Genomic DNA, 20974 nt, shown 5'->3' on the forward strand with positions numbered 1-20974 from the left:
TGAAACTCTCAAAGCCAAACTATTTCAGAGTTGGATAACGCGAAGAATAAATAAGCTGCCATGAGTTTTTTTTTAGAAAGAGAGGAGATCCTCTTCTATTTCATTAATGAAATGAAAGTAGTTCGACAACTAACAAAATGGCTGCCATGAGGTTTTGCAACAGAATTACATGTGACACAATGCAGTTAGAAGATGGTTCTTAGGTTTGGAGCGTAACAGTAACACCAGCAGTTTGGGCCGGAACAGAATAGTGACGAACAAACTGGGCTGGATGATAGCCCGTGTCCGCTCCCCTTCCTATTCGGTCCAGCACGGCCCGGCCCCACCTTGCTCCAGGCTACAGACGTATCTGCGGGTGGGGCCCGCAGCTCCGAGCGCGCCTCACCTCGCCGACTTCTCCAGAGACACATGGCCTCGCGATTCGTGCAGATACGACACCTCACGTGCACCTCTCGAAGTGTTTTACAACTCGAGCTCTTGTCCGTTTCATCACGGGCGAGGCATAATGCCCAGAACCTGGTCTATGGACCGAGCCTGATACCCCACCATCCACCGAGCAAACGAGCGGTGGATGCGGCGGTAGTCCACGATGGCTCACCGACCAGCTCAACCCCCGCGCGTCGTGATCAACGTGCACGGTCATATACTCCGTAAAGAAACCGAACCCACACCCTGTCGTCCTTGTCATCCTCGGTTGGCCTCCTTCCCCCAATCGTCTCCAACTCTCCATCGCCCATAGCTTTCTCTCATCTTCGGCCCTGCAGGCTGCAGCCTCATCGCTCGTCCCTGCAGCCTCCCGCTGTCCTGCCAGATTATCTGGTAAGCGCTCGCTCTGCATCTCGTGTATTTATAAGCGCGTTAGTTTCTGCACCGGATTATTGCTAGCTGGTCAGGCGTCCCTCCGGTTGGATTGTGTACTGACAGTATATCGTGGTTGGTTTGTGTTGCTTGACCGCTCGTCGCTTGGTTGATTACTTGATTTTGGTTCAGTCGCGAGTACGTGAGTATTTAACCATGGAAGTAATTCTTGTCTACCGTTCCGTGTGGGGAGATTTCATGATTTGTTGGGATAAAGGTCCGTTCATTTCTTCAACAAGAGTTGGTTGAAGATAAAAATTTTTGTGGCATGCTTTTCAAACTGTTAAATGATGCGTTTTGTGTAAAAACTTTCTACATGAAAATTATTGTAAAATATCATATTAATTTATTTTTTAAGTTCGTAATAATTAAAACTTAATCAATCATACGTTAATACCATCTCGTTTTACTTTAAAAAAACTTAATCTTCATCTTCATATTTATTTTCAGAAAAAAAGAACACCAGCAAAGAGTCTTGTTTATGGCGATGAACACATCCTGACTAGTTTGATTTGATCTCCCTCGAGATTTAGTTAACTGTTCTTTAGTAGTGTAGTGGAGTACTTCTTTTCAGGAGGCTATTACAGTATTGAAAACATTTTCTTGTCATGCCTCTAGTTTTCGCGGTAATGACGGACGTAAGATTTTATAAATAAGGTTCAATAAATTATCTCATTATTATACAATATTATAAAAAATACAATATGTTTATCTAAAACAACAATACGATTAGAGAAATATCAACTTAGTCAGAATATCGAATCTAATTAAAAAAGTCATATCTAAGCCGATACGACTCTAAACAGCAATACAGTTAAAGATAGAACTAATATATCAAATAGGCAACGTTTTGCGTCAACCTGAATAGAATATCGGACTTAACCACGCCAATACAAGCGAAGTTGACGGAACATCCTCGCCGGAGATCAAAACCGATACATCCCAACTCAAAACTAAGAACTCGCTGGAACAAAAGATGATGGTGTGCCAAAAATAATTGTATTGATATATAGAAATATTTTCTATAGATCCTAAGTGTATATATTTATACCCTTATAGATTGATATAAGTCGTGATCGAAACACGACACAAGTTTCCTAAAAGTAAAAGTAAAAGGAAATATACAAGTCATCGGACACTAGATGAAACTTACCAAAGATAAAAAGGAAAGTTTCTAAATCTTGTCTAATTAATAGATAAAATTAATTTGTCATGTCGTAATATTTACGATTCCTACATAAATTTGATCTCTCGATTAACTTCAATCCATCAATCGACTCCTTTCCTTAAGCGAACCAATTAGAGAATCACTCCAAATTTTGACATCGACACAATTCCCAGTTGAATTTGTTGCATTTTTATTTTCTGAGTAATGCTGATATGTGGGCCACCAATCATCCTAAAAAAAGAGATATAAGGTGGAGTACTCATTTCTCGAGTATCTCTCCCCTTCTCTTTGGCGTAAAAGGAAAAACACCCGTCTCGTCGTCTCCTCAGCTCCGTGCGCCATCTCGCGTCGCGGCTGAACAGGGGAGGGGAGGGGATCCTGGTGAGCATCCACACCCTCTTTCTGATTCATCTCTCTCCCACCGGGAGTACTGTTGTCTGGGATTTTGCTTGCGTTCGTCAATCCTAGCTTCTCTTCTAGATCTGGAAGAAGCTCTTCTCTTAATTTCAGAGCCTTGAACTTACTACAAGTAAACAGTTTGTTTGTTTCCCCAAAAGTTTTGGGGGTTCAGTTCATGTCCCAAGTTGGATCCGCCCCTGTTTCGCGGTATTCGGAGCGTCAACGATTTAGTCCACATGGCTGATACTGGAACTCCGAAAAGCTCGTAATACTAGTGAAATGCTTGTGAGTTCTTTGGTGCCTTTCGGTTTGGTAGGTGCACCTCACGCTGAGGATAAGGTTACGTAACTATAGTAGCGACGCTTTGAAATAGTAATCTGCAATTTGAGGTTGTCTTTCCTTATATGGAGTAGTAATTCTTTTCTAGTAAGTAGTCTATTTTAGCTGGTCCTACCAAAACGACCGGTTGTATTTAGTCTATATATGAGGGACTGTTTGAGTGATGGCCTACCTAATTTTTGCGATCTACCACTCTTTTGATGTTTAACCTTAGTACTGAAAAACGTACTAAATCGTTTCAAGCAGCATGAAAATCTCACTCCAGATTATGTACCCAGTCTATGCTTCCAGTCTAAATTCAGTAGTCACATGATCAAAATGCTCTTCATTCAAAAGGCAAGTCATTTTTTTTAGCAAGAATACAGTGTGATTGTTTGGTGCCTGTCTGCCTGATATCCTATCCACAACAGATTTATGGGTGGATCATTTGCAACAAAAATAGCATCTTTCATGCTAAAACAGTGTGTGCTAACGGGTGCATAGCTCAGCAATTATTTGTGCGACTACACAAACTGAACCCGTTCGTCCCATGTATACCAAATGCTCCACTTAAATTGAATAACTCTACTTTTTCGGAAACTCAATCAGGGCAGCACACTTCAGGCTTAAGCAGAGGTTGGAGGATGGAATCGCCCTTTATGTATAACATTTTTCATATGAAACTGACATGCAGTTACTGCAGAATATTTTAGGAGCTTTCATGTGGACCATTACGTTGTGTTTTCAACATTACTATTTTTATTGCTTTATATTAGGAGTGTTGGTAGTAGTACAATTATAAGCTGCCTAATTTAGCTCAATGACTAGCATCTACTTAATTAGTTATTCATTCCATTTATATGCCAAGCCTTCTAATAAGCTGTATCGTATACTTACACCTTCCTGTTATGCTTGAATTGCAGCCTTTGTTTGTTTGATGGCCTCACCTGCATCACCGAGAGAGTTCACTCAGGAAGCTGCCCGTCAGTCTCTGATTGCGATCTCCCGGTCTGTTCCAGCGGCAGGAGAAGCCGTCAACATCAAGTCACCGAGCGGCGCCATGGTGAATGGCCACCACCACGACGATGACGGGGCAGAGAAGTACAGATCAAAGCTCATCTCCATCTCCAACCTGTCGCCTGATGCCCAGCCTACGCCGTGCTCTCCCAAGGACACCGCTGCTGCTTAGGCTTAATTAACCGTGTGACCATGTTACTGCTTACACTTCCAAGTGTGGATATCGTGTCCCAGCGTGTGTCGCTAAATGCTGAGACTGTGATCAGGACCCTTGGCCTTAATAACTGCCATGACTGTATATGGTCTTGTGATGAACTGCCCAGTGGGATACTGCCCTTCTTATGTGTGAAAGATGCATCATGGCCTGAAATCTTCTCGCGTGTAAAATCAGTACAGCAGTTACCTGAAAACTGTTTTGCAAATGCAGTGGATCACTATCTTGTTCTTCTTTTGAGGCCCTGGTGTAGCAGTAGGACGACTGCATTATGACTCTATGAGTCGATGAGCAGTTTAGATCGAAGCAGATATGTACAGTAGCTGCTGTGAGGCAAATTTTTCATGATATGTGACGGTTCCTCTTACTTTGAAGTCTTACTTTGAAGTCAAGATGAATCTGTGAAGTGAGTTGACCGTGAACCCACTTAAACAAAATTACTTAAACAAAATTAGTGTACCCACTTAAACAAAATTAGTGGGCAACCTATGAATTAATCCACGGGTTACTTACTAACCAACTTGACGACGGGAACCGGCCGTGGGTTGCCTATTTATTTAATTTAATCTATAAAGCTTCGCGGGTGATCCACTTGTATACCTACATCTTTTATCAGGATCCTGGTGCAAGAAATAATACGGATTTGCTGTTGTGTGCGTACGCGCCAACGGGTCAACTCAGCGCGCGTTTCGGACGTTCGCAGGCTCATTAGTAAAGCACGTGCAGGTGCCAACTCATACAATTAGTGTGTGATTAACGCCATATCTAACGTGATTAACATGAGTACGTAGCGCTATGATCTCATACTTTTTTTTTTCTTTTTTCCAGTAATTAGCTCTATTATTAACATGAACATTTTCAAATTTAAGTTGAAAGTTTCGAATTTTAAGATAAAAGTTTTAAAATTTGAGTTGAAAAATTTTAAATCTTCAGTTGAAAATTTTCAAATCTTCAGTTGAAAGTTTTCAAATTTTGATTTGAAAAATTTTAAATCTAAGGTAAAAGTTTTCAACTGGACTTGAAAGTTTTCAAATCTGAGCTGAAAATTTTTTAAATCTGAATTGAATGTTTTCAAGCTTGACTTGAAAATTTTCAAATATAAATTTAAACTTTCAAATATAGAGTTGAAAGTTTTCGAATCAAAGTTGAAAAGATTCAAATCTAAGTTAAAAGTGTTTAAGAGAATTAAGCACTCCCGTGACGATTTTTTTTCCGGAAAAAAAAAGAGAGAAACACGAACGGGAGTTTGGCTTTTCTTCGTACGTGATGCCGAAAACAAGTGGGCCCACCGCTTCTCTACGCGCGCGCGACTTAGGTAAAGGGCACGTACGCGCTAATTAGCCATCCCCGAAATAATATGCTATGGAAATCTGCATTCTGCGAGCACTCGAACTCGAGTACTCGACGGCTCGATGCCATCAAATTGATATGGGCTACTGGGCCGTAAGCGATTCGCACGCGTTATCAGATACTGGGCTGTATGAGGCCCAATCCACCCGCACATCAACTCAGCTGGAATCGTGACGACACGACTAGCGAGAGCGAGTTAGCGAGCAGAGATCCACGGCCCGCAGCGGCGGCGGCGGCGGCGGCGGCCGAAGCCCATCTGGTTACGCGAGGGAGATGGCAGCGGCGGCGGGAGGAGTCGCCGGCGAGCCGTCGGGGACGAGGACGAAGCAGCTTAAGGTCGCCGTGATCCACCCCGATCTCGGGATAGGTACGCCTCTACTCTCTCTCCCCCCTCCTGTTGCTCCTGTCGATGCTTGGGTGAACCCTCATCTCTCGTGGGCAGAATTTTGGTAGATCCGGTTGAGTCCCCGAAACGATTGGTTGCGTGCTACTTTGTAAATTGGTCGATATGTAGCAATTCCGAGTCCACGCGGTGGAAGCATCAGTAGATTTGAGGAACCGTTGCTGCCTGAGCTTGTAGCTGGGATATTTGTTGGGTTCCTCAATTTTGCTCAAGGTTCGACGTATGCTTAGTTGCTTGCTGCAATTACGGGGTAGTCTGAGTGTTAGGGAAAGATTTTTCTTCTTCTTCACTTCCATACTGTGTTGATACTTCTAGTTAAGTAGTGAGTAGTGATGCCCTAGAATTGGCTTATTTTTTGGGGAAGCCGTTGCACGGTTTCATTTGAATGTAGGACTTGCGGCTTGTTTATTATATGCAGGTGAGATTTTTAAGAACATTTTCGAGAAAAAAAATGTTGTAGCAGTATTGCAGCAGGTTATAGGACATTGACCAATGGACTAAGTGTGGCAGCATTTCTAGCATTGTACTAGATCTCAATTGTTCAAAGAAAACATATGTTTTTGTGTAGGTGGTGCTGAGAGATTGATAGTCGATGCGGCTTGTCAGCTTGCGGTCCATGGTCATGATGTTCATGTTTTCACATCACATCATGACAAAAACCGATGCTTTGAAGAGACTGTTTCTGGTAAGGATCTAAACTCTATCTGAGGTGAATGTTGCTTATAACTCTCTTACTATGGTAGTTGCAGTACCTATTTGTGTTAAAGACTTACTATGTACTATGACTGATTTGATGTGGACTTGTAGAGGATATGCATATATTCCTATGTGAATTGTCGATTGATTACGTACAAAATTTCACAAAACGTTTCCTCGGATACCCTACTCAAATCGCTCAATAGTGTGTAGGGATTCTTATGCCAATGGAAACTTTACTTGATTTTCTATTGTCCTGCAGGTCCATTTGAAGTTAAAGTATATGGAGATTTCTTGCCTCGCCATATTTTTTACCGCTTCCACGCTATCTGTGCATATCTTCGCTGCATTTTTGTTGCAATGTGTGTGCTACTTTGGTGGCCCTCATTTGACATCATATTAGTAGACCAGGTTTCGGTTGTGATTCCACTGCTTAAACTGAAGGCAAAATCCAAGGTATTGATCCCTTGCTTTATGTGATCAGTATGTTTCCACTGTAGATATATGTTGATAACTTCTTTTTCCCGTGTATTCAGATAGTATTTTATTGTCACTTTCCTGATATGTTGCTTGCTCAACATACTACCATGCTTCGGAGGTTGTATCGCAAGCCAATTGACATGATTGAAGAAACAACTACTGGTATGGTCTTGTTCATCTAGAACTGTTGCCTGCTATGTTTTTTACCATTCCCTAGTGTTTGTTCTATCTGTAGTGCTTATCCCTTTTTTGTATGTATTAGGTATGGCAGATTTGATTCTAGTAAACAGCAAGTTCACTGCAACAACATTTGCCAGGACCTTTTGCAGCCTTCATGCTAGAGGAGTCGAGCCTGCTGTTCTATATCCAGCTGTCTCTGTTGAACAGTTTCAGGAACCTCATGCTTATAAGTAACTGCATGCTTGTATATCTCTCTGTAACTCGCTTAGGTTTCATTTTATTTAAAAAAAAATAGTATAGTGTGAAGTGTAAGCATTTTTCTCACCTTCTGCACCTTCAGGTCTAGCCAAATTTAACCATCATCTTTCTGCGCAGGTTGAATTTCCTCTCAATTAACCGGTTTGAGAGAAAAAAGAATCTTGGTCTTGCCATTTCAGCATTTTCTCTGCTTCGCTCTGTTGCTTCTATGCTACCTGGTGATGCTCGACAGGAAGTAACCTTAACAGTAGCAGGTAATTTCCTTTCCACTACAGGTTGAATGTTGCATCGTCACTGCATTATGAATTACCAACTGGCAACTACTGTTTACTTACAAAAGATTATGCTTAAGGTGGATATGATAAGCGTCTCAGAGAAAATGTTGAATACCTTGAGGAGCTCAAAAGATTGGCAGCGAGTGAAGGGGTTTCTGAACATGTCAAATTTGTGACATCTTGTTCAACTTCTGAAAGGAACGAACTTCTCTCCAACTGCCTTTGTGTGTTATACACTCCAAAGGTAAATATCTGGCATGTCTTTTGATTCTCAACAACATGAGAATTTTCCCATAATAAACCTGCGTCTGACATTTTGCAGGATGAACATTTCGGTATTGTTCCTCTGGAAGCCATGGCCGCATATAAACCTGTAATTGCATGCAACAGTGGTGGTCCAGTGGAAACAGTCATAAATGACGAGACAGGGTTTCTCTGTGAGCCCTCTGCCCCTGAATTTTCAAAAGCCATGCTGAAGCTCGTGAACGATCACGATCTAGCAGTTAAGATGGGTAAACAAGCAAGGGGCCATGTTGTGCAGAAGTTCTCAACCAAGACATTTGGTGACCTTCTGAACAGCTATGTCCTTAATGTGTACCATCAGAGGATTGAGTGATCCCCAATTCGGTGTCGGCAATGCCGTGGAACACTTGGAATAGACCATCATTTTCATGTTTTTTCCTTTTCTTTTGTTACTTCTGACTTCGATGTACACGCATGCGATAGAGTATTATATACGGATGAATAGTGAAAACGACTTTGTAATGTTACCATTTGTGGCAATGACAGGAAAAAATATATATTTGGGCCGTCTGAAACAGAGCTGAAGTTTACAATCTGATTGTCTTTCCCTGGAAAGAGATATCAGGTACAAAATTTGCTGAAACAACAGTTGATGTGATGGTCAAAGCTAAACTGTCAGGATCAATTCCCACTAGCAAGATGCAATGTAGGAATAAACAACAATGTTTGAAAGGAATCATGCAGGTACAGGTAGCTGCTCCAAGTGGAAGCACGATTGTTAATTCGGTGAACGTTATGAATCATCCGACCATCATTTTTTCTACAATCTGCAGTCATACGTTTGGAAAACGTTAGCCTGCTGAAATGGATGCAAAAACAAGCAACTGATTAATGTCAAACGCTGTGTGCTTAACCGAAATTAAGAAATCTGAAGTCTTCCCGAGAAGAAACTCGAAGTTCGAACAGGTAAGATCTCTGTGCCAATTGTCAATGTAGTTTTGTCACCGCAGTGGAATTATTATTGCTTCTGTTCACAGGAACAGAATTTAAAGTTAATTACTGTTGGACAAAGAAAGGATAAGAACCTAGTAAGAGTAACGTGTCGGTATTACCACTAGTAATTCAACTCTGAGCAGTTCCAAATTCTGAAAAATATTGTAACCCCACCAGCCGGTGACAGTTCTTGTCAGGACGCTCCTTTGTTTTCAGATCGATTAGTCAACGAATTTATCAATTTATGGATGATCATCAGCAGCTGCGCCGATTGCAACGTCTGTTCAAAAGAATATTTCGCCACAGTCAAATCGAACAGGGAGCGTTTGTTCGACGATATGCCTAATTTTGTCAAAGTACAAGACTTAAAAATAAAAACTCTTAAAGTCGTATGGCGATGGCAAGAGCAAACGATAGGATCTTAGGACGTGTGGAACGTCAGTGTAGCAACTAGCAAGTGGGTATTAACTAGTGGGTGCTTATATATATATATGCAAGTATTCGTAAACATAATTTCGTGCAAGTTTTTTATTTTTGTTTTGAAAATTGCATCTTCCGCTAACTGGCGGTGCACTAATGGACAGCTTAAGGCCAACCATTTTTTTTTTTTTTTGGCTTGCGTTAGCAAAATACTATATATAAAAAATAAAGCAACAAAGTGATCCATCATCCATGTTCCCACTACAGTACGGTTGATATAGCCATTTTAATCATATAGAAAATGTTTTGCTGGCAGATTAAGGCATGACAACCACAAGATACTTATTAATTATTTTTGTTAAAACTACTTGCTAATTAATTGGAGCAGAAACAGATTCTCTGTGATGAAATAGATCTTCATAGCTCAGATATGATGAACTGAAGACAGTACTCGTTTGTCAGACAGTGATTTAGTTGGAACTGCACTTGTACTCGTTTTCTGTTCCATTTTAGTTTCAGGAGTTGGCAGACGGTGCATGACAAAGAAAGATGTCGTAATGATGCCAAACTATCACCTAAACCACATTAAGAGAAACCATAATTTTGACTCCCAAGTAATCTGGCACACATGATCTTTCATTTCTGAAAAATACATTATACATGGGAGGGAAGTCAGCATTAACAAGCTAAAAGCCCTTGTATAGGTAAAATATAATTGGGTACAGAAGATGGTGTATAGATACAAGATTACAAGAGGCAATCCACCTTGTTTTTTTTACCATTAATTAATCATCCGCCGTCAGTAATATGATGTTGAGAGGTGTGAAACTTCTAACTAAATGACATTACAGGCAAATTTCTTATCTCTATAATATAATTTCATCCAAAGAAAATATGAGAATGCGGCTGGATGGATGGATGACCCAATCACGGTCAAATGAAACGCTCAACCGCTCGCAACTAATTAATACAGACAGAGGAAAAAGAACATGCAAGTGAACAAACAGAAGAAGAAATAGAACCGGACAGATTAACAATTCAAGATCCACCGTCATCCTCTGCCAGCTCCTCCCCAATCTCCATTTAACAACTCCAAAGATGCATTTGCCGTTTTGAAAAATTAAACTTCTTCTGTCTCCACAAAAAAAGAAGAAGAAGAAGAAGAAGAAGAAAACAGAAAGGAATAAGCAAGCAAGTGTGTTCTCTTCATTACGTTTCTGACAAGTAGCATCACACCAAGTCTTAGGTTAATACTTGTGAAACTGTCACCTCATCATCGCCCATCAGATTGCTCCAGTCGACGCCCATCGAATTGCTCCCTGCACGCAGCAAAACAAAAGGAATAAAAAAAGTCTCTAGTTCTTCGTCAAAATCTCGAATAAATTGATCCATAGAACATAAGCTCTAGGTAAGAGACGAAGTCTTGAGTAATACAGATCACGGCCAATCCATAGACTTAGTATTATTTATTTTGCATGCATTGCACAGTGGCACTTTAATGTGTAGCCATCGATCGATCGCTTACTATTCTGCCCGTCTGACTCTTGACTAGAGTATTTTACATCAATACAGATCGTTAGAAATCATAACAGATAATGTACTAATGCTGCAAGCTGTACTTTTTAAGCATTTCCCCTACGGGATTTTAATTTGGAAGAATTGTTGACTTGGTTTGATAGTTTCTCATATCTTCGTATCGTTATTAAGAAAACATTTTTTTTTCATATATTTAACCTGCTATTGAGATGAAAAGGAGACGGATGGCATCTTCATTTTTCTCGTGCATCATGATTTACCTTTTTTTCATTTTGCTCTGAGATTTTCGAGCATCAGGTATTACAATTTTCTAGCACTAAATTGTCTGAGATTCTTCATTTTTCTCAAAGATTTTCTAGCACCAACAATTAGTCTATTAGAACATATGTTTTTGGTTGATATTGTTAGATTCATATCAAAAACTTTTTCTTATATATAATGAAATGTGGTGTGGTGGTGTAGATGGCGTTGTTGTTTGTAGATACATGCTTGACCGTTTGTCTTATTCAAAAATTGTATGTAAATATATGAGATATTTTTAGTGATAAGAAAACTCACAATAAAATAAATAATAATTACATAATTTTTTTAAAAAACTAGACGAATGGTCAAACGTGTACCCAAAAGTTAACGGCGTCATCTATTACAATGTAATATAGAGCTAGTATATTAGTATAACAATTGTTAGTCAAAGCTTTATCCTAACGAAACAAAATATACCTATATTTCGACAAGGGAGTATTTCATTAGTTATTTGAATTTGAGCCATTTTGCGGCTGTACTTTGGGTTAGCTTGACTTTTTAATTGCATATGATGACATTACAGGTATAAAACCAACATCCCAGCTTGGTCTCCCTCAACCTTCTCACTCAAGCCAAGAAATCGAGCTGCTGCTTTGTTTGATCGCAATGGCAATGGAGCCTCCTCCCCTGTTCCTGTGCCCCATCTCGATGGAGCTAATGGAGGACCCCGTCACGGTGGCCACCGGCGTCACCTACGACCGCCGGAGCATCGAGCGGTGGTTCTTCAAGTACGGCAAGACGACGTGCCCGGCCACCATGCAGCGGCTTGCTTCCTTCGACTTCACTCCCAACCACACCCTCAAGCGCGTCATCTCGTCGTGGCTGGACCGCGCCTCCTCGTCGTCGTCGCCGAGCACGGCCGGCTCGCCGGCGACGACGTCGTCGTCGTCGTCGTCAAACGCGATGGAGAGGGAGAGGTTGCCGTCGGTGCTCGCTGGCATTGAGGAGACGCCGTTCAAGGCGACCGCGCTCAAGAACCTCAAGTCCTGCATGGCCGGCGACGAGGCGGCGCGGGAGGATTTCGTGGCGTGCGGCGGCATCCAGGTGCTCGGCCGGGTCATGACGCAGGCGCTGGAGGAGAGCTCCGCCGGGGGGGACTTCTCGGCGTTCCGGACGTGCGAGGAGGCCGCCGCCGTCCTCGCCACGCTGCCGCTCTCGGACGACGCGTCGGTGGAGCTCCTGCTCAAGCCGGAGTGCATAAGGCCCGTGTCCGTGCTGGTCCAGCGCGGCAGCGCCGAGGCGAGGCTGCACGCAATGTCCATGATCTCCAAGATCTCCAGGGCCAGCGTCCGCGACTGGACCGCGGAGGTCGACGTCGACGACATGGTCAAGGCCCTCCTCGAGCTCCTCTCCGACGGCGCCTCCGCGAAGCTGAGCTCCCGCGCGCTCGACGTGCTCCTCGACGTCACGGCGCGGTACTCCCGCGGCGCGCGGCGCGCCAAGGCCGTGGAGCTGGGCGCCGTGCGCGTCCTCGCCGAGCTCCTCCTCGACGCCGACCGCCACGTCGCCGAGCGGTCGCTCCTCCTCCTGAAGCGCATGTGCAAGTGCCCCGAGGGGCGGCTGGCCTTCGCCGAGCACGGGCTGGCGGTGGCCGCCGTGGCGCGCGCCGTGCTCCGGGTGTCCGGGCTCGCCACGAGGCTCGCCGTCAACGTGCTGTGGCTGGTGGCGTGCGCCCCGGCCCCCGCCGAGAGGGTGCTGGAGGACATGGTGGTGGGCGGCGCCGTGGCGAAGCTGCTGGCGCTGATGCAAGTGGAGAGCTCGCCGTCGACCAAGGACAAGGCGGTGAAGATGCTGCGAGCGCACGGCGCGTTCTGGAGGCAGTACCCTTGCTTCCCCACGGACCTCAAGGACTACCTCAAATCTCTCAACTGATCATCTTTCAGAGTGATCAGTAAAGTGATTTGTAAATTGTAAATTAAGAGAAATTGGATGTGTATTGTTTTGTAGGAATACAGGAGATTAAAGCAGGACATTCAGCATGGTATATGCATCTGTGTTTGTGTGTGGGCTGTCTAAAATCGCATGAATTCTGCGTGATTTTCATAGAAATTTGAAATTAAACAATTCAAGTGCATTAGGAGATAGGAAAAAAAATCTAGGTGGTGTTTTTTTTCTAAAGATGAAGATTAAGATTAAGATTAAGCTTTTTACGCAAAACAATGTGGTATTAACGTATGATTGATTGAGTTTTAATTATTACAAACTTAAAAAAGTATATTAATATGATATTTTAGAGCAACTTTCATATAGAAAGTTTTTACACGAAACGTACTGTTTATTTAAACAGTTTGAAAAGCGTGCTACAAAAATCTTAATCTTCGTCTAACTTTTTGTTTTGGAAAAAAGAACGGGAACTGTGTAAAAGCTGGGGCGTTTTTCATCCACTAGCAACATGTTTGAATTCGACATGTACGTGTGTTTTGTACTTTTGTTTAGTTGAGCAAAACTAGTACCATTGACTTGGAATCAATACAGAAAATCCTCCTTTTCAAACAAAAAATTCTGTATCGAAACCTTCAGAGAGGAGCAAAGCGTTGACTTTCATTGGAGACAACTGAACTTCTCTCGAGAACAAAAGAGAGTTGAACTTGAAAATGTGATGGTACTGTCCTTGAGATGATCAAAGTACAGGCCGGACGCATCGTTAATCGATCCGGTCAACATTCTAGATCAGGCCCATGTGCATGTACTCCTTTCACTACAAAATCCTTATATGGGCTGCAGGGCCGGCCATTTGAGTCTAGCGATAATAGGCCGGGAGACTCCAACGTGTCATTAAGAGGAAGGGAAAAAATAAAAGCTGAACACATACTCCCTCCACACCTTCCGTTTCAGAAAAAAAAATAAATTTAAAAGGAAATGTGATATTTTCTAGTACAACGAATCTGAATAAAGAGTTATCCAGATTCATTGTACTACGACATGTTACATTTTTTTTTTTGCGGGGAGACATGTTACATATTTGCTTAGGTTAAGGTTTTTTTTAGACGGAGGGAGTAGATGCGTTGCGTACCTGGCCATGGGAATGCGATGCCCGTCAGGTCACGAGCACGGACGACGTACGGCCGGCATCTAGGCACATGGCGGCTCGACGGTGCGCCACGCAGCCACGCGCCCACCGAGGCCCAAAAGCTCCGCGCCACCTCATGCCGTGACGTGCAGATCCCCTCCTCCCGCATCCCCCGCATGCGCGCCACCTAGCACGAACACCCAACGCCGCCGCTCGATCTCATCCATGATCCATCCCATCATCGTCGATGGCCTATATATACTCTACTCCAATCAACCCAATCGTCCAAAACACGTCGCAAGTCGAAGCACAAAACGCAAGCAACGAATCTCAATCCACAGGCTCACACTGATACGCAACGCACGTAGCTACTGTACTGTAGGAGCAAAAGAAAAGAAAAGATGCAGACGGCGAAGGTGAAGGTGCAGGACATGGTGAGCGGTGCCAAGGAGAAGGTGAAGGAGGGGACGGCCAAGGCGCACGGCAAGGCCGGCCAGGCGACGGCGGCCACGCACGGCGAGAAGGAGATGGCCAAGCAGGAGGAGAAGGCCGGCAAGGCACAGGCCAAGGCCGACGAGCACCAGGAGAGGGCGGAGCACCGCGCCAACGCCACCACGGGCCGCCACGGCACGCGCGTGCCGCTTACGGCCGGCGGCAACCGCCACCACCACGCTCCGGTCGGCGGCCCCGCCGTCGACCCTGCATACCCGGCCGCCGGCACCGGCACCGGCACCGGCACGTACGCGGCGTCCGACAAATCGTACATCTAGATTTGGGGTAGATGGACATGGGCGGGCTTGATCGATCTGGATCGCTAGTGTGTTTTTTTTCAGTGTAGCGAGTGATCTGGTCCCAGCCCGGCCGCTGATCGTGTTAGCTTGTGTTCGTACGCACGCGTGTATGCTGTGTGCACATGCGTGTGCTGGAATAAAAAGTGTCAGATGTAAAATTAACATGCTTGATGTAGTTCTGTTCAATGAAAGGGCTTTCGTTTTCATGTGTTTTTGAAGTACGCATCTACGGATCTACTTATATCGATGAATGTAATCATGTAGCCGTGTCAGTGTATGCTGTGCTCCCTAGTCGTTTTGATTTTTTCCCCATTTTTTTGAAGTTTGATAGAATTCAGAGATAAATATAATGATATTTTTAACACAAAATGAATATTCTATTAAAATATATTTAATGATATATTTAATTAAATTATTTTGGTATCATATATGTTGCTATTTTTTTTATAAATTTGATCAAACAAAAAAACATAAAGGAGTTTTAAGAGTCAAATATGAAACCGAGGGAGTACAAGATATTGACATCCTTAGTTTTGCCAATCCAATAAAGGTAAGAGAATATGTTATCCACGTGCCTCTCTTAAATCAAATTGATCCAACATGCCTCTGCCTCATGTAAAATATTTTTAGAACTTAGTATCCCTATTGTTTCACCTTTTTAGAACGAAATACTGATATATCATTTCCATAGCCTAAAAAGAAAACTTGTTCGGCAAATATATCATTTCCATAGCCTAAAAAGAAAACTTTTTTGCCGGGTCGGCGGAAGGACGTCAACCAAATTTCTTTAAGATAAAAAGAGGGTAATATAATATACATGATATTACACTGTCGAGTCGAGGGGAAACCTCGAAAAAGAACGTAAACCAAATTTCTTTAAGATAAAAAGAGGGTAATACAATATACATAAAAAAAGAGGGTAATACAATATACATGATATTACAGAGTCGAGGGGAAACCTCGAAAAAGAACAGGAAAACTATTTAAGGAGGCCAAAAACATGCTGCTACTCCTCGAAAGAAAAAATTCCGGCCACTCTTCAGATCAGAGGACCTCCTGATGTCTGCCACCAAGTGTTCTACCACCCTTTCTGTTATAAAAATCTTTACGTTTCTTCCTTTCCAAAGCTTCCAGCAGATCAACATGAACAGAGAATCGAAATCCTTACAGCTTCCAGCAGATCAACATGAACATAGAATCGAAATCCTTACGTTTCTTTCTTTCCAAAGCTTCCAGCAGATCAACATACACAGAGAATCGAAGGCGGCTCTGTGCCTTTGACCGAAAACAGAGACGCACCTGCTGCCACCATTTTGGAAGCTGTAGGCCGAGCTGACGGCAAATACCTTGTCTTTAAACACAATTATTAATTCTTCTCTAGTGTTCCTATCCCACAAGAATTATTTTCTTACTGTCCTTACAAGTTATTTCCTTGCGGATTCTCGATAGATTTTGGCACTTTGCCATAGACTTATACACACCATTACTGGTACCATGTATGAATGCGATCAGAATTCATGTCTATGTGATCCCTACACCAAAACGCATCAGTAGTGGAATGGTTTTGCAGGGTGAAACACAGCGAAGAAAAACGACAATATCCAATAACATGTCATTCCAATCTTAATTAAGATTCGTACACGCCGAATACTAGCGAGAAAAGAAAAAGGTGTACAAACATTCATAAGAAAACCGTACAACTAGGCTGACAACTGACAAAGCATGCTAAATAAGCTACCGATTGAGAAAAATAAAAATTAGCTACCTGACAGGCCAAGCCATGCGCTGGGGCTACTTATTTGTTCCTGATCTCTTTTGTTCAGGCATTGTGATACTGATTACTACTAGCGCACCGGATTATTGGCCAACGCTGCCGGTGGTGTCGGTGCAGGAAACACTGAATCCCTGATCCCTACACTCTACTGGGTCAACAGCTAACAGAGCTTAAAAACACAGGATTATCTAGTCGGTCATCATCTTCAGGTCGGGATCGTAACGGCCTTGATTCCCAGATAGCGACCAGCTAACAGGAGCATACGAAGAATGCATGGGATGACCTGAATTATTGAATGTGCTGCCATTAGGTCCCATGGGACTCCCTGGGTCATCGGAGTGGTCGCTTGATGATCCATCAGACGGAGGACTGGCAGCCGTGGCTGCGCCAAAGCCAGCTGCGTGGTTCGGCGTCGGGGCAGATGTTGGCTCACGTTTCAGATGTTCTTCCTTGCCTTTTTTACCTTCAGCAATGAAACTCCCCACTACAACCTGGAAAACAGAATGTAACAGAAGGCCAAAGAAAATGCTAGTTTAGGGCACAAACCAGCTGAAAACAAAGTGATAGCAGCAAATAGATGAATGGGGAACCTGCACGGGCGTTGCTGCCATCAGCATTCCAGCAACACAACCTCCAACTATACGTCCATCGCTTCCAGCAAGTGCCACACTCAAACCACCTGTTCTGCTACGAGTGTCGCCATCCTCTGCGAGCAGAAATGAGCCCGACAGAGAGAGAATATCAAAGTGGCCCTGTGAAACATCACAGTAAGAATTCATATTCATATATTGATTTCTACAATAAAAAAATACAATTATATTATAAACAAAGCAACTGAATATTGTTCGAATTTGTCTGTCCACATAGAAATGGCCACTAACAACCACATGCTGTAAATGAAAATGACCAGAAGCCTTTATCATCAGATTTAGATATTATGTTACTTGCACCTGGTGTGACTGTTGAGAACAAAGAAGAATAAAATTTTCATTCTATCCCCCACCCCCAATTTGTGATAACATTCTAAACATACTACTATACTAGTCATTTCTCCTCTTATCATTGGAATACATCAGAAAATAAGTTATCATAGCCAGAAAGCTGGACAACTGAGTGCATCCTACCAAAGCATACAAAGTTCAAAAAGGGGTTGCTGGCAATTGTGATGTATATATCTGGTTTGTTAGTGCAAGACAGACACTGGAGTTTCTTGTAGTTCAGGCAAACGTAGCAACTGGTGTTGCCGAACACAGGAAGTGCAGACTGCAGAGCACTGCTCTACTGTGGCTCGATGGCAAGCCTGGGCAACTCATCGGTGTCAAGAGGCATTGGATCCACCACTGTACAGTAGCACATATACTACTAAGAAAAATCTAGCCACCTATTTTGTACTGCACTGTAATGAAACAAAGACATCGAGAAAACTTTAATTAAGCATATTCATTACTATTTCACAGAAAGAACACCAGTGGAGCTCAAGCATTGCTCTGAGCAGTAAGCACACTGCACACAGATAGTTTAGCTTGAATATACCTCATATGTTACTATACCACCAGAAGTTGCTGGTTGACGTAGTGTTGCTGTGCAAAGAGCGCCATTTGCTGAAATTATGCATGTAGTGCGAGGGCCTTGTTGTGAAAATGCCATTATTTTTGAAGCAACATCCTGCCAAAAAGAAGAGGTGATGCATGCATGCTCATCAGCTTGGACTTCAGGTAGAAACATAGAAGAGGAGAATAGGCTAAAAGGTGTCCAATCCGTAGTAGATTGGCGCTAAAAAAACAACCAAGTGGCAAGTGTATGATGATCAAAGCCAGGAAGGACACTCATTGGCCAAGACAGAATCAAGTCAACAAATAATGACATAAATATATGCAATCTCCTGAATTGTAAAATTACTAATTCAGAAACAAATGAAAGGTTTATACGGAGTATTCTGTAAATGGCATTGACAACTCAAATAAACTCAAAAAGGGAACAAGTTTAAAGATGCTGAAGAATACATTATATGTTAGTTTGGTATTTATTATAGGAAGCTTATGCTACACATCTCTCTTCTTAGCTCTCACTTATGTATTTGGTTGTATTACTTGAGATCCCACCAGCAGACAGATGTAATATGTAAGGCACAAAGACTTATTACAATTTACAAACCACAAGCAAGAAATCAAAAACTTAAGTTCTCCAAAAGTAACTTTGTCACAACAAGACAACATAAGCAGACAAATAATGAATTTCAGCTCGTACTAGATAGCAGAGAGGGGAGCATTTTCAGGTACCTCATTAGGCTTCACTGTTATTATGTGGGGAGTAAAAGATGTCCCGGAAGATCCTGAAAATCAGCACATAAAAGAACATATATATCAGATCTGGCATATAATTATTGATCCACACAAAGTGGTCAAGTTCAGTTGAGGTTAAAAGAGACCCAAAAAAAAACTACGAAATCTGACAAATGGCATTATCATTATCATTCTGACCGTGCCACATGGGTAAGGACTATGGAACAGAACAAACTACTACTAATATGTAAACCGAGTTGACACTGCCCTGTTCTGCAGGGGCAAGTGTAGAAGTTATTGTAATTCAAAACATGCAAAAAGGACATCAGCAAAATATTGTCCATTTGTCAGTATATGCACATAGATTGGCTCTTAATAGAAAGTAACATATATAAAAGAAACCAATCACCAATGAATGTTCAATATTCAAAGACTAAGCTCATATTTGAATAATTCCTACTTTTCCTGTTTAGACTGTGCCCAGTGCAACACCAGGAAAGGATAAAGAGTGCTTGTACTTTTCTTTATTATTCAAATCTCTGCCTGCACTATTCTGCCATATTTTTATTCCTTCAGAATGATGAGGGATCCTTAAAAAAATTATTCCACACATGCCCTTTTTAATGCACACAAGCAAACACATGAATTAATTCCATTTCCAACAATCACACTCCATACCCGCCACAAGCTTGGACCATATTTTTCCAAAGCTACAGGCCAAGCAACATTGCACTTTTCAGTCATATTAAGCCATATCATTTCAGAGTTCAGATATAAACCCAAAGCAGAGAAATGATGCAGGCTTACCCAAAGCATCTAGCTGTTTTTTTTTCCCGGATCCTGGGGGTCGCCCTCTGCGCTTCCCGTCAGGGTTCGAGTTCGATCCTGCACCACCTGAAGGTCCGCCGGCCTCCGTCCCTGCTGCAGCCGCGGGCTTCAGTCCCAACCCGATGTTCCCGTCAGGACCATACTTCCTCGGCCTCCCCCTCTTCTTCTTCACGAGCTCCCCTCCGCCGACCGCCGTGCCGCCACCGCCGGAACCGGGCTGCTGCTGCATGCCCTGCACGACGGGATCGGTGCGGTACATGGTCCCCGACATATCCGCGGGCTTCATAGGCGACGAGGCGGTCGGCGACGCCATGGGGTTGAACGAGAGCGGCACCCCGTGCATAACATTCGCCGACCCCGGCGGCATCGCCGGCGCGGCGCCGTAGGGGTGCTGAGGCATCATCACGCCGCCGCCGGCCGGCGGCGGCGAGCTCACGCGCGGCTGCTGCTGCTGCTCCCGGCCATCCATCCCGGCAGCGAAACCCTAGGGCACCCACCCCCACCTGAATCGAAGCCGCCGCCGCCGCCGCAGCAGCCGCTCCTCGCGACCTCTCCTCACCTGCGCGTTTCGCCGAACAGTTCACATGCACCGTTCGGCGCGGCGGTTGTACGTGAGCTCTATGCACCGGAAAACAAATCTCGAAATCGAATAAAATACATCGGAAATGGAGGAGGAGGAGGAGGGGACAGAATTTCTGCGGATGCGGAGAAAAAAATTGGGAGGAGAAATGGAGAAAACAGGGGGGGAGGTGGCGAGGCGAGAGGGGTTACCTCACTGTGAGGGGTCAGATCAGATCAGATCTGAGTGACGAGAAAACGCGAGATATCGAGTAAAATAACTCGCTGCCTCCTGGCTCGCCGCGGCGTCAGGACGAGAATAGGAAACTTACTACTGTACTGTATTTGAACCTTTTTCGTGATGAAAATTGTTGTTTTTTCTACAAATCTATCTATTTTCGTTTAGATTATTTTTTTTAAGTCAAGAGAGAACTTTATTAATGACTAAATAGAGGGTTACATTCTTGATTTAACAAGTCTAGGATTATGCGGGGGCGGCGCACAGCCTCTACTCCCCACACGACCTAGTACTCATTGCCATTTGTGCTAACACATGAGCAACCCTATTAGCTTCTCTCTTAATCTTGTGCACTTGCACCCGTTGGATACATTGTATCACA

General features: G+C 43.3%; 5 protein-coding genes across 7 annotated transcripts; 4 read left to right on the plus strand and 1 right to left on the minus strand.

Moving 5' to 3' along the window:
* Positions 1-669: 669 nt before the first annotated feature.
* On the plus strand, positions 670-4130 carry LOC4336812 (uncharacterized). 2 transcript variants are annotated; one of them, XM_066309919.1, is made up of 2 exons: positions 670-819; positions 3667-4130. In XM_066309919.1, the coding sequence occupies exon 2, from the start codon at positions 3681-3683 to the stop codon at positions 3930-3932; it is 252 nt and encodes an 83-aa protein (XP_066166016.1). In that variant the 5' UTR covers positions 670-819; positions 3667-3680; the 3' UTR covers positions 3933-4130. The 2 variants fall into 2 exon arrangements, with proteins under 2 accessions (XP_066166016.1, XP_015635730.1); XM_015780244.3 differs by lacking the exon at positions 670-819 and adding an exon at positions 2224-2407.
* Positions 4131-5508: 1378 nt separating this feature from the next.
* On the plus strand, positions 5509-8434 carry LOC4336813 (uncharacterized). Its single transcript, XM_015780245.3, has 8 exons — positions 5509-5691; positions 6296-6412; positions 6686-6879; positions 6960-7065; positions 7166-7313; positions 7459-7595; positions 7694-7860; positions 7939-8434. Exons 1-8 carry the CDS (start codon positions 5598-5600, stop codon positions 8230-8232), a joined length of 1257 nt encoding a protein of 418 aa, XP_015635731.1. The 5' UTR covers positions 5509-5597; the 3' UTR covers positions 8233-8434.
* Positions 8435-11692: 3258 nt separating this feature from the next.
* LOC4336814 (E3 ubiquitin-protein ligase PUB23) lies at positions 11693-13175 on the plus strand. The gene has a single exon (XM_015780247.3). The coding sequence runs from the start codon at positions 11718-11720 to the stop codon at positions 12981-12983; it is 1266 nt and encodes a 421-aa protein (XP_015635733.1). The 5' UTR covers positions 11693-11717; the 3' UTR covers positions 12984-13175.
* A 1229-nt stretch (positions 13176-14404) lies between these two features.
* On the plus strand, positions 14405-15118 carry LOC4336815 (late embryogenesis abundant protein 18). The gene has a single exon (XM_015780248.3). It carries the CDS (start codon positions 14523-14525, stop codon positions 14889-14891), a length of 369 nt encoding a protein of 122 aa, XP_015635734.1. The 5' UTR covers positions 14405-14522; the 3' UTR covers positions 14892-15118.
* Positions 15119-16499: 1381 nt separating this feature from the next.
* Positions 16500-20669, minus strand: LOC4336816 (AT-hook motif nuclear-localized protein 10). Of its 2 annotated transcripts, XM_026025052.2 has the most exons (6): positions 20568-20669; positions 19776-20355; positions 18966-19018; positions 18220-18351; positions 17277-17438; positions 16500-17177 (listed from the first exon to the last, which is right to left on the minus strand). In XM_026025052.2, the coding sequence occupies exons 2-6, from the start codon at positions 20263-20265 to the stop codon at positions 16875-16877; spliced, it is 1140 nt and encodes a 379-aa protein (XP_025880837.1). In that variant the 5' UTR covers positions 20266-20355; positions 20568-20669; the 3' UTR covers positions 16500-16874. The 2 variants fall into 2 exon arrangements, with proteins under 2 accessions (XP_025880837.1, XP_015635735.1); XM_015780249.3 differs by having other exon boundaries at positions 19776-20593.
* Positions 20670-20974: the final 305 nt, after the last annotated feature.

The sequence above is a fragment of the Oryza sativa genome, chromosome 4 (assembly GCF_034140825.1).
Source record: "Oryza sativa Japonica Group chromosome 4, ASM3414082v1".
NCBI classification, from domain to species: domain Eukaryota; kingdom Viridiplantae; phylum Streptophyta; class Magnoliopsida; order Poales; family Poaceae; genus Oryza; species Oryza sativa.

What these genes read in the sequence shown, in the direction of transcription:
- LOC4336812 (XM_015780244.3), top strand. Translation starts at nt 2,239, where the DNA reads ATGTGGGCCACCAATCATCCTAAAAAAAGAGATATAAGGTGGAGTACT. An exon ending in GGGGAGGGGAGGGGATCCTG is followed by an intron (nt 2,408 to 3,666) that starts GTGAGCATCCAC and finishes CTTGAATTGCAG; the next exon opens with CCTTTGTTTGTTTGATGGCC.
- LOC4336813 (XM_015780245.3), top strand. Translation starts at nt 5,598, where the DNA reads ATGGCAGCGGCGGCGGGAGGAGTCGCCGGCGAGCCGTCGGGGACGAGG. An exon ending in CCACCCCGATCTCGGGATAG is followed by an intron (nt 5,692 to 6,295) that starts GTACGCCTCTAC and finishes GTTTTTGTGTAG; the next exon opens with GTGGTGCTGAGAGATTGATA. An exon ending in AGTAACCTTAACAGTAGCAG is followed by an intron (nt 7,596 to 7,693) that starts GTAATTTCCTTT and finishes ATTATGCTTAAG; the next exon opens with GTGGATATGATAAGCGTCTC.
- LOC4336814 (XM_015780247.3), top strand. Translation starts at nt 11,718, where the DNA reads ATGGCAATGGAGCCTCCTCCCCTGTTCCTGTGCCCCATCTCGATGGAG.
- LOC4336815 (XM_015780248.3), top strand. Translation starts at nt 14,523, where the DNA reads ATGCAGACGGCGAAGGTGAAGGTGCAGGACATGGTGAGCGGTGCCAAG.
- LOC4336816 (XM_026025052.2), bottom strand. Translation starts at nt 20,265, where the DNA reads ATGGATGGCCGGGAGCAGCAGCAGCAGCCGCGCGTGAGCTCGCCGCCG. An exon ending in AAAACAGCTAGATGCTTTGG is followed by an intron (nt 19,019 to 19,775) that starts GTAAGCCTGCAT and finishes GCTGATTTTCAG; the next exon opens with GATCTTCCGGGACATCTTTT. An exon ending in GTGGTATAGTAACATATGAG is followed by an intron (nt 17,439 to 18,219) that starts GTATATTCAAGC and finishes GATGTTTCACAG; the next exon opens with GGCCACTTTGATATTCTCTC.